The 14,765-nt window shown below is 39.5% G+C and overlaps 1 protein-coding gene across 1 annotated transcript in view; it reads right to left on the bottom strand.

Annotated features, from left to right (window-relative positions):
• Window positions 1-14,509, bottom strand: part of LOC112850510 (inhibitor of carbonic anhydrase-like) — a 54,121-nt gene extending 39,612 nt beyond the window's left edge. Inside the window, exon 1 of the mRNA XM_086674321.1 lies at window positions 14,352-14,509. Coding sequence (XP_086530447.1) covers window positions 14,352-14,394 — 43 coding nt within the window. The 5' untranslated portion in view covers window positions 14,395-14,509. The remainder of the gene's footprint in view (window positions 1-14,351) is intronic.
• Window positions 14,510-14,765: the final 256 nt, after the last annotated feature.

The raw sequence follows: 14,765 nt of genomic DNA, 5'->3' as shown, positions 1-14,765 counted from the left end.
ACCCAGGCGCCCCCAAAATAGACTTTAAAACAAAAACTATACCAAGAGACAAAAAAAGAGCACTATACAATAATAAAGGTAATAATCCAACAAGAAGATATAACAATTATAAATATTTATACACCCAACATAGAAGCACCCAAAACCATAAATCAGTTAATAACAAATGTAAAGGAACTAATCGATAATACAATAATAATAGTGACTTTAACACCCCACTTACATAAATGGATGGATCATCTAAACAGAACATCAACAAGGAAACAATGGCTTTGAAGGATATACTGGACCAGATGGACTTAACAGATATATTCAGAACATTCCATCCTAAAACAGCAGAATACATATTCTTTTCAAGTGCACATGGAGCATTCTCCTGAATAGATCACATATTAGCCCACAAAACAAATCTCAACAAATCCAAGAAGGTCAAAATCATACCATGCATCTCTTCTGACCACAACGTTATGAAACTAGAAATCAACCACAAGAAAAAAATCTGGAAAGACCACAAATACATGGAGGTTAAATAACATGCTACTAAACAATGAATAGGTCAGCCAGAAAATCAAAAGAGAAATTAAAAAGTCCATGGAAACCTCTGGGATGCAGCAAAAGTGTTTCTAAGAGGGAAATTTATAGCAATACAGGCCTACCTCAAGAAACAAGAAAAATCCCAAATAAACAATCTAACCTTGTACCTAAAGGAGCTAAAAAAAAGGAACAACAAAACCAAACCAAAAACCAGCAGAAGGAAGGAAATAATAAATATTAGAGCAGACATAAATGTTATAGAAACTAAAAAAAACAATAGAACAGATCAATGAAACCAGGAGCTGGTTCTTTGAAAAAAATTTAAAAAAAATCAAAAACCTCTAGCCAGACTTACCATGAAATAAAGAGGAAGGAAGGACTCAAATAAATAAAATCACAAATGAGAGATGAGAAATAACAACCAAACCATCTCCAATAAAGATTTAGTATCCAAAATATATAAAGAAGTTACAAAAACTCAACACTCAAAAAACAAATAATCTAATTAAAAATGGGCAGAAGACATGAACAGAAATTTTTCCAAAGAAGACGTCCAGATGGCCAACAGACACATGAAAAGATGCCCAATATCACTCACCATGAGGGAAATGCAAATCAAATATCTACAATGAGATATCACCTCACACCTATCAGAATGGCTAAAATTAACAACACAAGAAACAGGTGTTGGCAAGGATATGGAGTAAAAGGAACACTCATGCACTACTGGTGGGAGTGCAAACTGGTATAGCCATTGTGGAAAACAGTATAGAGGTTCCTCAAAAAGTTAAAAATAGGACTTACCCTAGATTCCGGAAATCACAATACTTGGTATCTACCCAAACGATACAAGAACACTAATTCAAAGGGATACATGCGCCCCTATATTTATAGCAGCATTATTTACAATACCTAAGATATGAAAGCAGCCCAAGTGTCCATCAACAATAGACAGCAATGGAATATTATTCAGCTATAGAAAAGGATGAAATTTAAAAAAAAAAAAAAAGAGTGAAATCTTGCCATTTGCAATGACATGCACAGAGCTAAAGACTATAATGCTAAGTAAAATAAATCAGTCAGAGAAAAATAATATTATATGATTTCACTCAAATCTAGAATTTAGGGAAGAAAACAGGCAAAGGGAAAAAATAAGAGAGACAAAGGAAAACACAGACTCTTAATTATAGAGAATAATCTGATGGTTACCAGAGGGGGTGGGTGTGGGAGGGAATGGGTTAAAATCCTGATGTGGATTAAGGAGTGCACTTGTCATGATGAGCACCAGGTGATGTATGGAATTGTTTGATCACTATACCGTAGACCTGAAACTAATACTGTATGTTAACTAACTGGAATTAAAATAAAAACGTAACATAACATAACATAACATAACATAACATAACATAACATAACATAACATAAAATATTGGACAATGGGAAGTGCAGGACTGTGACCTCTGAGAGAAGGAAAACAAATAAAGTGAGTCCTATAATCATCCTAACTTTCTTTCTGGACCAGATTTCCAGATGGCAGAGCAGAGAGAAGAAAACCAAGTAGCCTGACTGTCTTACCAAGTTGAGGAGACAGAGATCATATTTAGGTAAGGCTAAGGCAATTAGAATTTGTAGCACAGATAACCAAACAGTAGTGAATGCCAAAAAGGAGAGAAGAGAGAGAGAGGAGATTGAAATCTAGAGTCTACATACATTTGAGATTCTGGCTAAATTCCAACTTGAGCATTGTAGAAGCCAAGCAATAACAACTGCTAGAGAAAGAAAATTCAATGGGGAGCTTAAGCCAAACATTTTCCAGAACTTGAATGAGGTCAGGAATCATTTCAAGTTCCCATGATTCAGAGTGGATAAAAATCTCATTGAATAAATAGTACAGTTATTAAAATTCCAGAAGTAGGTTAAACTACCCTAAAATAAAGAATATTCTAGACACAGACTAAAAATCTTAGAAACTAGTTTTGAAAGAATTAAGCTGATCTGCAGATAATATGACTGCCTGCCAGAAAAGTTTAACACTCTTTAAATAAAAACAACAAAATTCATTACACACACACACACACACACACACACACACACACCACACTGTACACATCAAATTTCAATACTCAGCAAGGTAAAATTCACAATGTCTGGCAACCCACAAAATTACTATGCAGGTGAAGAAGCAGGAAAATGTAACCCATAATCAAGAGGAAAACAGTCAACAGAATCAGAACTAGAAGTAAAAGGGATGATGAAAGTAACAGAAAATAACTTTAAAACAGCTATTTTAAGTATTATAAGTATGCTCAGAGATTCAAAGGAAAGCATGAACATAATGAGGAAACCAACGTAAGCTATAAAAAGAGCTAAAAGGAATTTCTAGAGACAAAAAAAAAAACAGAACATCTGAGGGGCACCTGGGTGGCTCAGTCAGTTGAGCATCTGACTCTTGATTTCAGCTCATGTCATGATCTCAAGGTTTGTGGGATGGAGCCCCATGACAGGGGGCTCTCCACACAGTGCAGAGACTGCTTGGGATTCTCTCTCCTCTCTCTCTCTCTGCCCCACCTGCTGCTCACACTTGCTTGCTCTCTCTCAAAATAAACAAATAAACTTAAAAAAAAAAAAAAAGAACATCTGAAATGAACATTTAACTGAATGAGAATAACAGCAGATTACATACTGCAATAGAAAAAAGATAATCTGGAAGACATTACTTGAAACTCTCTGAAATGAAGCTCAGGGAGGGGGAAAAAAGGATGAAAAACCAATAAACAGAGCCTCAGTGATTTGTCACCCAATGTCAAGTGATCTAATATATATGTAACTGCAGTCAGTCCTATGGGAAAACGTGGGGAGGGGGGCTGAAAAAATATGTGAAGAAATATTTGGCCAGAATTTTCCCAAATGTTATGAAAACTATAAACTCAGTTCTAGAGCAACCAGAGAAAAGAGACAAATTTAGAGGAACAAAGATAATGAATACCACGGACTTTTTTGTCAGAATCAAGATTAAGTCATAGACAAAATGCTAAAATAAAAATAACCTGTTAACCTAGAAATCTATATCCAATGAAATTAACTTTCAGAACTGGAGGCAAAAATGAACGTTTTCAGGCAAAAAATGTTGAGGGAATTTGGTAACAGCAAATTTGCACTACAAATACATGTTAAGAAAGTGCCAGACCCAAGTGACATACTGGTGAATTCTATCAAACACTTAAAAAAGAAAGATACGAATGCTGCACAAACTATTTTATAAAATAAAGAAGGGAGGAAAACTCCTTTTTTTTTTTTTTTTAACATAATTTATTGTCAAATTGGCTTACATACAGTGTGTAAAGTGTGCTCTTGGTTTTGGGGGAAGGTTCCCGTGGTTCATTGCTTACATAAAACACCCAGTGCTCATCCCAACATGTGCCCTCCTCAATGCCCATCACCCATTTTCTCCTCTCCCCTTAACCCCTCATCAACCCTCAGTTTGTTCTCTATATTTAAGAGTCTCTTATGGTTTGCCTCCCACCCTCTCTGTTTTTAACAATTTTTCCCCCTTCCATTCCCCCATGGTCTTCTGTTAAGTTTCTCAAGATCCACATCTGAGTGTAAACATATGATATTTGTCTTTCTCTGACTGACTTATTTCACTTAGCATAATACCTTCCAGTTCCATCCACATTGCGGCAAATGGCATGATTTCCTTACTAATTTTCTAAGGCTGTATTAACTTGATATCAAATCCAAACAAAGATGTTACAAGAAAAGAAAACTATAGGCAAATATCGTAGACACAAAAATTCTTTACAAAATTCTTTACTATGCAAAATCAATCAGTAAAATTCACCATACTGCAAAATTTTAAAATCCGTGATTATCTTGATAAGATACAGAGGACGTAGTTGTCAATTCAACACTCCAAGCAAACTAGGTATAGAAGGGGAGTGTCCTCAACCTGATGAAAGCATCTTCAAAAACATACAATTAGGGGCGCCTGGGTGGCGCAGTCGGTTAAGCGTCCGACTTCAGCCAGGTCACGATCTCGCGGTCCCTGAGTTCGAGCCCCGCGTCAGGCTCTGGGCTGATGGCTCGGAGCCTGGAGCCTGTTTCCGATTCTGTCTCCCTCTCTCTCTGCCCCTCCCCCGTTCATGCTCTGTCTCTCTCTGTCCCAAAAAAATAAAAACGTTGAAAAAAAAGAAAAAAATTAAAAAAAAAAACAAAACATACAACTAACATCATGCCTAATGGGGAAAGATTTAATGCTCCTCCAGTTGAGAAACAAGGCAAAGACATATACTTTCATCATTTCTATTTAACATTGTATAAGAGGTCTTAGACATTTTAATAAGGTATAAAACGGGAAAAAGGGGATACCAGTTGGAAAAGAAGGTATAAAATTGTCTTTATCCACAGATAATGTTTGTCTATACAGAAAAATTTAAAGACCCTGCAGAAAAGCTACTGGAACTAATAAATGATTTTAGAGAGGTCACAGGATTTGATTTGATATACTAGAATCAATAAAAATTTGATGATAGTAAAAAGAAAAAAACTGTAAAATGAAAATATTTTATATACCACTTACAATGGCATCCAAAAATATGAAACATCTAGGGATAAATTTAACAAATTATCAATAACACTTATTCAATAAAAACTACAAAATATTCCTAAGATAAATGAAAGAAGACTAAACAGATACAGAATGCTCATGAACTACAAAACTCAATATTATTAAGATGAAATTCTTCAGTGAAACCAAATAAAGAAAACTTCATTTTTAAAATAAAGCCAGGGGGTGCCTGGTGGCTCAGTCACTTGAGTGTCTGACTCGTACTTTCTGGCTCAGGTCATATTCTCACGGTTGGTGAGATCAAGCCCCCAGTTGGGCTTTGCACTAACAGTGTGTAGCCTGCTTGGGATTCTCTCTCTCTCCCTCTCTCTCTGCCCCTTCCCCATTCATGCTGTCTCTATCTCAAAATAAATAAAGTTTAAAAAAAGCATACATATAAAATAAATAAATAAAAATAAAATAAAGCCAGAAGGCCAGAAGTGGGAGCTCTCACACCTTACCACTCCTTGTGGATTGCAGACCCAAAAAGGAAGAGAGGTACCCTGCATTCCTAACAGGAAGAAGCCTATACTTTACTGCCCTAGCAGGAGGAAGAAATATTTTCTCCTTGCCAGGAAACAGCCTAGCTAATGAGAGACTATCACAACTTAGCCAATGAAAAGCCACTACACTTAGCCCCTCCCAACTTCCCCCTTTCTCTATGGGGAAAAACAAAAACAAAAACAAAAACTCCTGTCTTTTGTCCTCTAGTCTTGTCTATGGTTTTGCCATAGCTTGCATGTCCTGAAATGTGATTTTCTGCTATTCCCAAAGAAACCCATTTTTGCTGGTAAAATAACTGACAATTTTTTTCAAATTTTTATTTAAATTCTACTTAGTTAATATACAGTGCAATATTGGTTTCAGGAGTAGACTTCAGTCATTCATCACTTGCACACAACACCCAGTGTTTATCACAAGTGCCCTCCTAATACCCATCACACATCTAGCCCATCCCCCCCCACCTCCCTCCATCAACCCACATTTTGTTCTCTATTTTTAAGAGTCTCTCATGGTTAGTTACCCTCTCTTTTTTTTTCTTTTCCCCCCTCCCATATGTCCATCTGTTTTGTTTCTTAAATTCCACATATGAGTGAAATCATATGGTATTTGTCTTTCTCTGACTTATTTTGCTCAGCATAATACACTCTAGCTCCATCTACATCATTGCAAATGGCAAGATTTCATCCTTCTTGATGGCTGAGTAATGTTCCATTGTGTGTATATACACCACATCTTCTTTATCCATTCATCAGTCGATGGACACTTGGGCCCTTTCCATATTTTGGCTATTGTTAATAATGCTGCTATAAACATAGGGGTTCATGTACCCTTTTGAATCTGTGTTTTGTATCTGTTGGGTAAATACCTAGTAGTGTAATTGCTGGGTCATAGGGTTATTCTATTTTTCACTTTTTGAAGACCCTCCATACTGTTTTCCAGAGTGGCTATGCCAGTTTGGATTCCCACCAACAGTGTGAGAGGATACTCCTTTCTCCACATCCTCACCAACACCTGTTGTTTCTTGTATTAATTTTAGCCATTCTGACAGGTGTGAGGTGGTATCTCATCATGGTTTCAATTTGTATTTCCCTGGTGATGAGTGATATTAAGCATCTTCTCATGTGCCTGTTAGCCATCTGGATGTCTTCTTTGGAAAAGTGTCTATTCATGTCTTCTGCCCATTTCTTCACTGGATTATTTGTTTTTTGGGTGCTGAGTTTGGTAAGTTCTTTCAAGATTTTGGATACTAACCCTTCATCAGATATGTAGTTTGTAAATATCTTCTCCCATTATGTAGGCTGCCTTTTAGTTTTGTTGATTATTTCCTTTGCTGTGCAGACACTTTTTATCTTGATGAGGTCCCAACAGTTTCTGTTTGCTTTTGTTTCCCTTGCCTTTGGCAAGATGTCTAGTAAGAAGTTGCTGCAGCTGAGGTCAAAGAGATTCCTGCCTGTTTTCTCCTTTAGCATTATGATAGTTTCCTGTCTCATATTTAGGTCTTTCATCCATTTTGAATTTATTTTTGTGTATGGTGTAAGAAAGTAGTCAAGTTTCATTCTTCTACATGTTTCTGTCCAGTTTTCCCAACACAATTTGTTAAAGAGAGTGTCTTTTGGATATTCTTTCAAGCTCTGTCGAAGATTAGTTGACCATATAGTTGTGTGTCCATTTCTGGGTTTTTTATTCTGTTCCATAGATCTATGTGTCTGGGTTTTGTTTTTTGTTTTTTTTTTGCTAATACCGTACTGTCTTGATTGCAGCTTTGTAATATAGCTTGAAGTCCTGAATCATGATGCCTCCAGCTTTGCTTTTCTTTCTCAGAATTGCTTTGGCTATTCAGGGTCTTTTGTGGTTCCATACAAATGTTAACGTTGTTTGTTCTAGCTCTGTGAAAAATGCTGTTTGGTATTTTGCTGTTTGGCATTGCATTAAATGTGTAGATTGCTTTGGGTAGTATAGATATTTTAACAATGTTTGTTCTTCCTATCCATGAGCATGGAATTCATTTCCATTTCTTTGTGTCTTCTTCAATTTCCTTCATAAGTGTTCTACAGTTTTCAGAGTACAGACCATCTACCTCTTTGGTTAGGTTTATTTCTAGATATCTTATGGGTCTTGGTGCAATTGTAAATGGGATCGATTCCTTGATTTCTTTTTCTGCTGCTTCCTTATTGGTGTATAGAAATGCAACCAATTTCTGTGCATTGATTTTATATCCTGTGACTTTGCTGGATTCATGTGTTAGTTCTAGCAATTTCTTGGTGGATTCTTTGGGTTTTCGACATAGAGGATCATGTCATCCACAAATAGTGAAAGTTTGACTTCTTCCTTGCCAATTTGGATGCCTTTTATTTCTTTGTGTTGTCTGATTGCTGAGGCTAAAACTTCCAGTACTATGTTAAATAGTAGTGGTGAGAGTAGACACCCCTGTCTTGTTCCTTACAGTGAAGGAAAGCTCTGTTTTTCCCCATTGAAGATGATATTAGCTGTGTATATGGCCTTTATGATGTTGAGGAATATTCTATCTATCCCTACTTTGTTGAGAGTTTTTATCAAGAATGGATGCTGTATTTTGTCAAATGATTTTTTTTGCATCTATTGACAGGATCATATGGTTCTTATCCTTTCTTTTATTACTGTGTTGTGTCACGTTGATTGATCTGCAAATATTGAACCACCCCTGCAGCCCAGAAATAAGTCCCACTTGATCATGGTGAATAATTCTTTTAATGTACTGTTAGATTCAATTTGTTAATATCTTGTTGATAATTTTTGCATGCATGTTCATCAAGGATATTGGCCTGTAATTCTCCTTTGAGTGGGGTCTTTGTCTGGTTTTGGAATCAAGGTAATGCTAGCCTTATAGAAGGAAATGGAAGTTTTTCTTCCATTTCTATTTTTCGAAACAATTTGGGAAGAATAGGCATTAACTCTTCATTAAATGTTTGGTAGAATTCCTCTGGGAAGCCATCTAGCCCTGGACTTTTGTTTGTTGGAATATTTTTTATTATTGATTCAATTTATTTGCTGGCTATGGCTCTGTTCAAATTTCTATTTCTGTTTCAGTTTTGGTAGTTTTTATGTTTCTAGGAATTTGTCCATTTCTTCCAGATTATCAAGTTTTTTGCACATAATTTTTCATAATATTCTCTTATTATTATTTGTATTTCTGTGGTGTTGATCATGATCTCTCCTCTTTTATTTGTGACTTTATTTTGGGGGGTCCTTTCTCTTTTCTTTTTGATAAGTCTGGCTAGGGGCTGTCAATTTTATTAATTCTTTCAAAGAACCAGCTCTTAGTTTTGTTGATCTGTTCTACTGGGGGTTTTTGTTGTTGTTGTTTCTATATCATTTATTTCTGCTTTAATCTTTATAATTTCCCTTCTTCTTCTGGCTTTAGGCTTTATTTGCTATTCCTTTTCTAGCTCCTTTAGGTGTAAGATGAGGTTGTGTATTTGAGACTTTTCTTCTTCCCTGAGGTAGACCTGTATTGCAATATACCTCCCTCTTATGGCTGCCTTTGCTGCATCCCAAAGGTTTTGGACTTGACAGTTTAAAAAAAATTTTTAAGGGGCGCCTGGGTGGCGCAGTCGGTTAAGCGTCCGACTTCAGCCAGGTCACGATCTCACGGTCTGTGAGCTCGAGCCCCGCGTCGGGCTCTGGGCTGATGGCTCGGAGCCTGGAGCCTGTTTCCGATTCTGTGTCTCCCTCTCTCTCTGCCCCTCCCCTGTTCATGCTCTGTCTCTCTCTGTCCCAAAAATAAATAAACGTTGAAAAAAAAAATTAAAAAAAAAATTTTTAATGTTTATTCATTTTTTGAGGGGGGTGTGAGGGACATAGAGAGGGAGAGACACAGAATCCAAAACAGGCTCCAGGTTCTAAGCTGTCAGCACAGAGCCCAATGCAGGGCCCAAACCCATGAACCAAGCTGAAGTCGGACGCTTAACCGACTGAGCCACCCAGGCACCCCCAGACTTGACAGTTTTATTTTATTATTTGGTGTGTGTGTGTGTGTGTGTGTGTGTGTGTGTGTGTTCAGGTATAGAATTTAGTGATTCATCAGTTACATACAACACACAGTGCTCATCCCAGCAAGTGCCCTCCTTAATGCCCACTGCCCATTTAGCCCATCCCCCCACACAACACCCCACCAGCAACCTTCAGTTTGTTCTCTTGACAGTTTTATTTTTAAGGCTAACGCTTCTCAAAATGATCCATAAATTAAATGCAATCTCAACAATATTTCAATACTAAACTTGATTTTTATAGTAGTTGATAAGCCAATTAAAAATGTATACGCATATGTAAAAGATCTAAGTGGCAAACCAATACTGATGTAATACCATAGAGTTGGAGGGCTTATTCTACCTGATTTCTAGACTTTCTGTAAAGCTACTGTAATCAAGACAGTGTGATATTGGCACAAGAAGAGACATATAGCTTAATAGAACAGAATAGAGAGACTAGAAATTGGCCCACGTTTATAGGGTCAGTGGATTTTCAACAAAGGTGCTAAGGTAATTCAGTGGAGAAAGAATATCCTTTTCAAAAACAAGTCCTGGAATAACTGGATATTCATGTGAGAAAAATGAATCTCAGCTTTTACTTTAACCATACACAAAAACTAAAAGTGTATCATAAACCAAAACACAAAAGCTGAAGCTATAAAACTTCTAAAATAGGGTTCCTGGGTGGCTCAGTTAAGCATCCAACTTTGGCTCAGGTCATGATCTCACAGTTCATGAGTTTGAGCCCCACGTTGGGCTCTCGACTGTCAGCATAGAGCCTGCTTCAGATCCTCTGTCCTCCCCTCTCTCTGCCTCTCCCATACTGGTTCTTTCTCTACCTCTCCCAAAATAATAAATAAGCTTTAAAAAAAACCCTCTAAAATAAACCAAAAGAAATTATTGCAGCTTTAGGGGTAGCCAATTATATTTTTAGAGAGGACATAGAGTATAAAATCCAAAAATTAAAATTTGGTAGGTGAACTTGATCAAAATGGAGAACATCTGCTCTTCAGAAGATAGCATTCAGAAAATGACAAGCTAAGCCACAAACTTGGAAAAAATAATTGCAATACATCAGTCTGACCAAGGACTTGTATCCAGCATATATAAAGGGCTTTTTAACTCAATAGTAAGTCAAATAACCCAACTTAAAAAAATGGGAAAAGATTTTAACATATACTTCATAAAAGAAGATATACGAGTGGCCAATAAGAATATAGAGAGATGTTCAACATCATTGCTCATCAAAGAAATACAAAATAAAACTCTAGTGATATACCACAGCACACCTATTAAAATCACTAAACGGGAAAAGACTGACAACACTGAGTGCTGATGGGACGTGGAGCAACTGAAATTCTCCTACATTGCTGTCAGCAATGTAAATGGTACAACTACTCAAAAAGCGTGGCATTTTCTTAACTAATTAAATATATATTTACATTATGACCCAGCAATTTTATTCCTAGAAATTTGCCTAAAAGGAATGAAAACATAAGTCCACTCAAAGACTTGTACACTAATGTTCATAGCAGCTTTATTCATAATATCCCCAAAGTGGGGAAGCTAAATGTCCACCAACGAATGAATAGGTAAACAAACTGTGGTAAAGCCATACAATGGAATACGACTAATCAATAAAAAGGAATGAACTTTAATACATGCAAAAATGTGGAGGAATCTCTAAACAATTATACTGAGTGAAGCCAGACTCAAAAGACTACATCTATGTACTGTACAACTGCATTTATGTGAAATGGCAAAACTTACATAGAGTGACAGAGAGTGGGAATGACTAGGAAAAGGATAGTTTGAGAGTGATGGAAATGTTCTATATCTTGATCATGATGGTAGTTACATGGGTACGTGTAGTTGTCAAAATTCATTGAACTACATGTATACTTAAAATGAGTGCTGGGGTGCCTGGGTGGCTCAGTCAGTTAAGCATCCAACTGTGGCTCAGGTCATGATCTCACGGTTCATGAATTCGAGCCCTGTATCAGGCTCTGTGATGACAGCTCAGAGTCTGGAGCCTGCTTCAGATTCTGTGTCTCCCTGTTTCTCTGCCCCTTCCCTGCTCATGCTCCATCTCTCTGTCTCTCTCAAAAATAAATAGTGAACATAAAAATTTTTAATGAGTGCATTTTATTATATATAAATTATACTTCAGTAAAAATTATTTTAAGTTTTTAAATGTTTATTCATTTTTGAGAGAAAGACAGAGACAGAGTGTGAGCAGAGGAGGGGCAGAGAGAGAGGGAGACACAATCTGAAGCAAGCAAGCTCCAGGCTCTGAGCTCTAGCACAGAGCCTGATGCAGGGCTTAAACTCACAAACCACAAGATCATGACCTGAGCCAAAGTTGGATGCTCAAACAACTGAGCCACCCAGGTGCCCCAGTAAAAATTATTCTAAGAAAGAAAGAGAGAGGGGTTCCTGGGTGGCTCAGTGGATTAAGCTTCCCACTCCTGGTTTCAGCTCAGGTCATGATCTTGTGGTTCATGAGTTTGAGCCCTGCATCAGGCTATGCGCTGGTGGCACAGAGCCTGCTTGGGGATTCTCTCTCTCTCTCTCTCTCTCTCTCTCTCAAAATAAATAAACAAAAAAGGAAGGAAGGAAGGAAGGAAGGAAGGAAGGAAGGAAGGAAGGAAGGGGGGAGGGAGGAAGGAAAGAAAGAAAGAAAGAAAGAAAGAAAGAAAGAAAGAAAGAAAGAAAGAAAGAAAGAAAGAAAGAAAGAAAGAAAGAAAGAAAAAGAAAGGAAAGAAAGACAGTGCAAGAAAGCTAGACTATACCAATTCAGTAACACTCTGTGACAGCCATGTGACAATTTCAAGAAAGGACAATCTGAGCCCACTGTGGATATTTGAGACTGATCCTGGGAGGGAAAAGCTTCTGGTGGCCACATGCTCACTGTGTGGAGAAATCTCTTAAGCCCCAGAAAGGCTGAAGTAGAAGGTAGAGGCCAAAGCGGAGGTGCAGGCTGTTCTGACCCTCTGGTTCTTGGCTCTTGCAAGGTCTACTAATAACAAACCCCTTTCCTTTGATCTGTTAAATTTTAAACTATTTTGGTTGCATTTCTGTCATTGCCCATCAGTTTTTTTGTCAGAAAAGAACACTGAGCTTTGAAGAGAGCACATCCTAGACTCCAGGCTGGTTCATATCTAGTGGCCCACTGGGAAGGACTATGGGGGTGGGCATGGGGGAGGTAGGCAGCTCTTGCCTCTGGTTTGTAAATACAGACCTGATTGGGAAAATGACCTTTTGGTCAGTGCCTGGCATTTCCAGGAAAGGCGATAAAGGAAGAAAAAACAACACAAGCCCTGATCAGGAGCAATTAAGGAGCAACCAGGGAGCTTCACTCTGGATTCCCTGCTGGCTGTAGTTGGAACACAGCTGTACACTCCCTTTCCAGCCTTTCCCAGCCCCTGCAGAGCTCCCCGTGTGGCCCTATGTGGCACTCCTTGCCCTACCTGCCTTTTCCTCCTGCCGTCCCCAAGTTACCCCTCTCCTCAGATAAGCTACCTTACCACTCCAGAAGTTATTTAAGAAAGCCTGAGAACAGACAGAACCAGAGCTAGAAAGAACCAACAGTTGTTGAGCCATGCAACTGTTTTTCACACGCACGAGCTCATTGACTTTGTACCATCGCCTACCTTCCCACAGTTACCCAACCAAGAGCCCTGGGCTCCCCCTGCCCAACACAGGAAGGGGCCTGCTACACTGATGTTCAGGATTTTTACCAGTGGTAACTCACCTGTGTCTAGAGTTCTGTCATTAGGTACTTTATCTCATTCCAATTTCGCAATGTTGGTTGTGAAAAAGCAATGCCTACTGAACTAATGAGGAAACCAGTTCAGAGAGGTCAAGGGATGGCCCGGAACTGAGTCACACAGAACTGAGTGGCAGTGGATCCTACTCTAGGGTGACTGCCTTTCTCGTACATTCTTCTACCTCCCTGTTGTGTGATAGGGATGGGAGATGTACAGTTCAAAGCAGGAAAATCCCTTCTGGTTAGATACCTGATAGGTCAAGCATACCTGACATTAAGCCCCTCCCCCGCTTAGGAGCCAGGAGCCCTGGGGAAAATCCCTTCTCTCCTTTGATCATATTTCCTTCACTGTAAACAGGATCAACAGCTTCCAGGCTAAGTGTCATAAGTCCTTTCCGCGATGGACTAATGAGTAAATAGTTTAGGTTTTGTGGGCTATAAGGTCTCTGTAGCAACTACTCAATTCTGTCCTTGAAACCTGAGTGCAGCCACAGACAATACTTACCTGAATGAACATGATTGTGTTCCAATAAAATTTTACTTATGGACACTGAAATTTAAATTTCATATAATTTTCATGTATCAAAACTACTGTTCTTTTCACTTTCTTTCAATCATTTAAAGATGTAAAAGCCATCATTAGCTCATCCAGCTGTACAACATCAGGCGGCAAGCGGGATTTGGCCCCCTGCCCTAGGCTACAAAAGTTTGTCAGGTGCCTGGGTTCACTCCCACCCCCAGCCCCCCGACCCTCCTTCCGCCCCCCCCCCCCCCCCCCCCAAGCAGAGGCACTTTGGAACGAGCCAGGCGCTGGGCTGCTTCCGGGCCCCTAACACCCAGGCTGTGCAGTCCCACTATGGCTGACCCTCGGCTGGCACCCAGTCCGCGCCCTGGAGGGCCAGCCCCCACTCAGCTCCCAGTGCGCACTCACCCAGGGTCCCTGCGCACAGCAGGGAGCAGATGGCGAACTTCATCGTCCGCTGCAGGAATACGACACTGACGCGGGCTCCGGGAGCCGAGGCAGGCTTTACCTGACCCTCCCCAGGGGGAGCGGATCCGCCTCCCCGGAAGGGTTCACCTTTTGGGCAGATCGTTCTCGCCACACCCCCGACCAGACCCAGCCCTCCGCAGGGCTAGAGGGCAGCAAACTCGAGCCACGCTCCTGCCGACCCGCGGCCACTCCTTCCGCCCACCTCCGGGAGCTGCTAGACCGCACCTCTCTCGCGGGTTAGGGGTCCGCATGCCGGAGGTGCAAGCGGAAGCAACCTCGGAGCCCGCTGGCTTGGCCGCCTTCACAGAGGGAGAAGGCAGGTGATCGGCTGGGTCCCAGGTGAGTTACTAGGAC

This window comes from Puma concolor, chromosome C2 (genome assembly GCF_028749965.1).
Source record: "Puma concolor isolate L17-30 chromosome C2, mPumCon1.1.hap2, whole genome shotgun sequence".
Classification (NCBI taxonomy): domain Eukaryota; kingdom Metazoa; phylum Chordata; class Mammalia; order Carnivora; family Felidae; genus Puma; species Puma concolor.
This window is presented reverse-complemented; position numbering and strand designations above follow the sequence as displayed.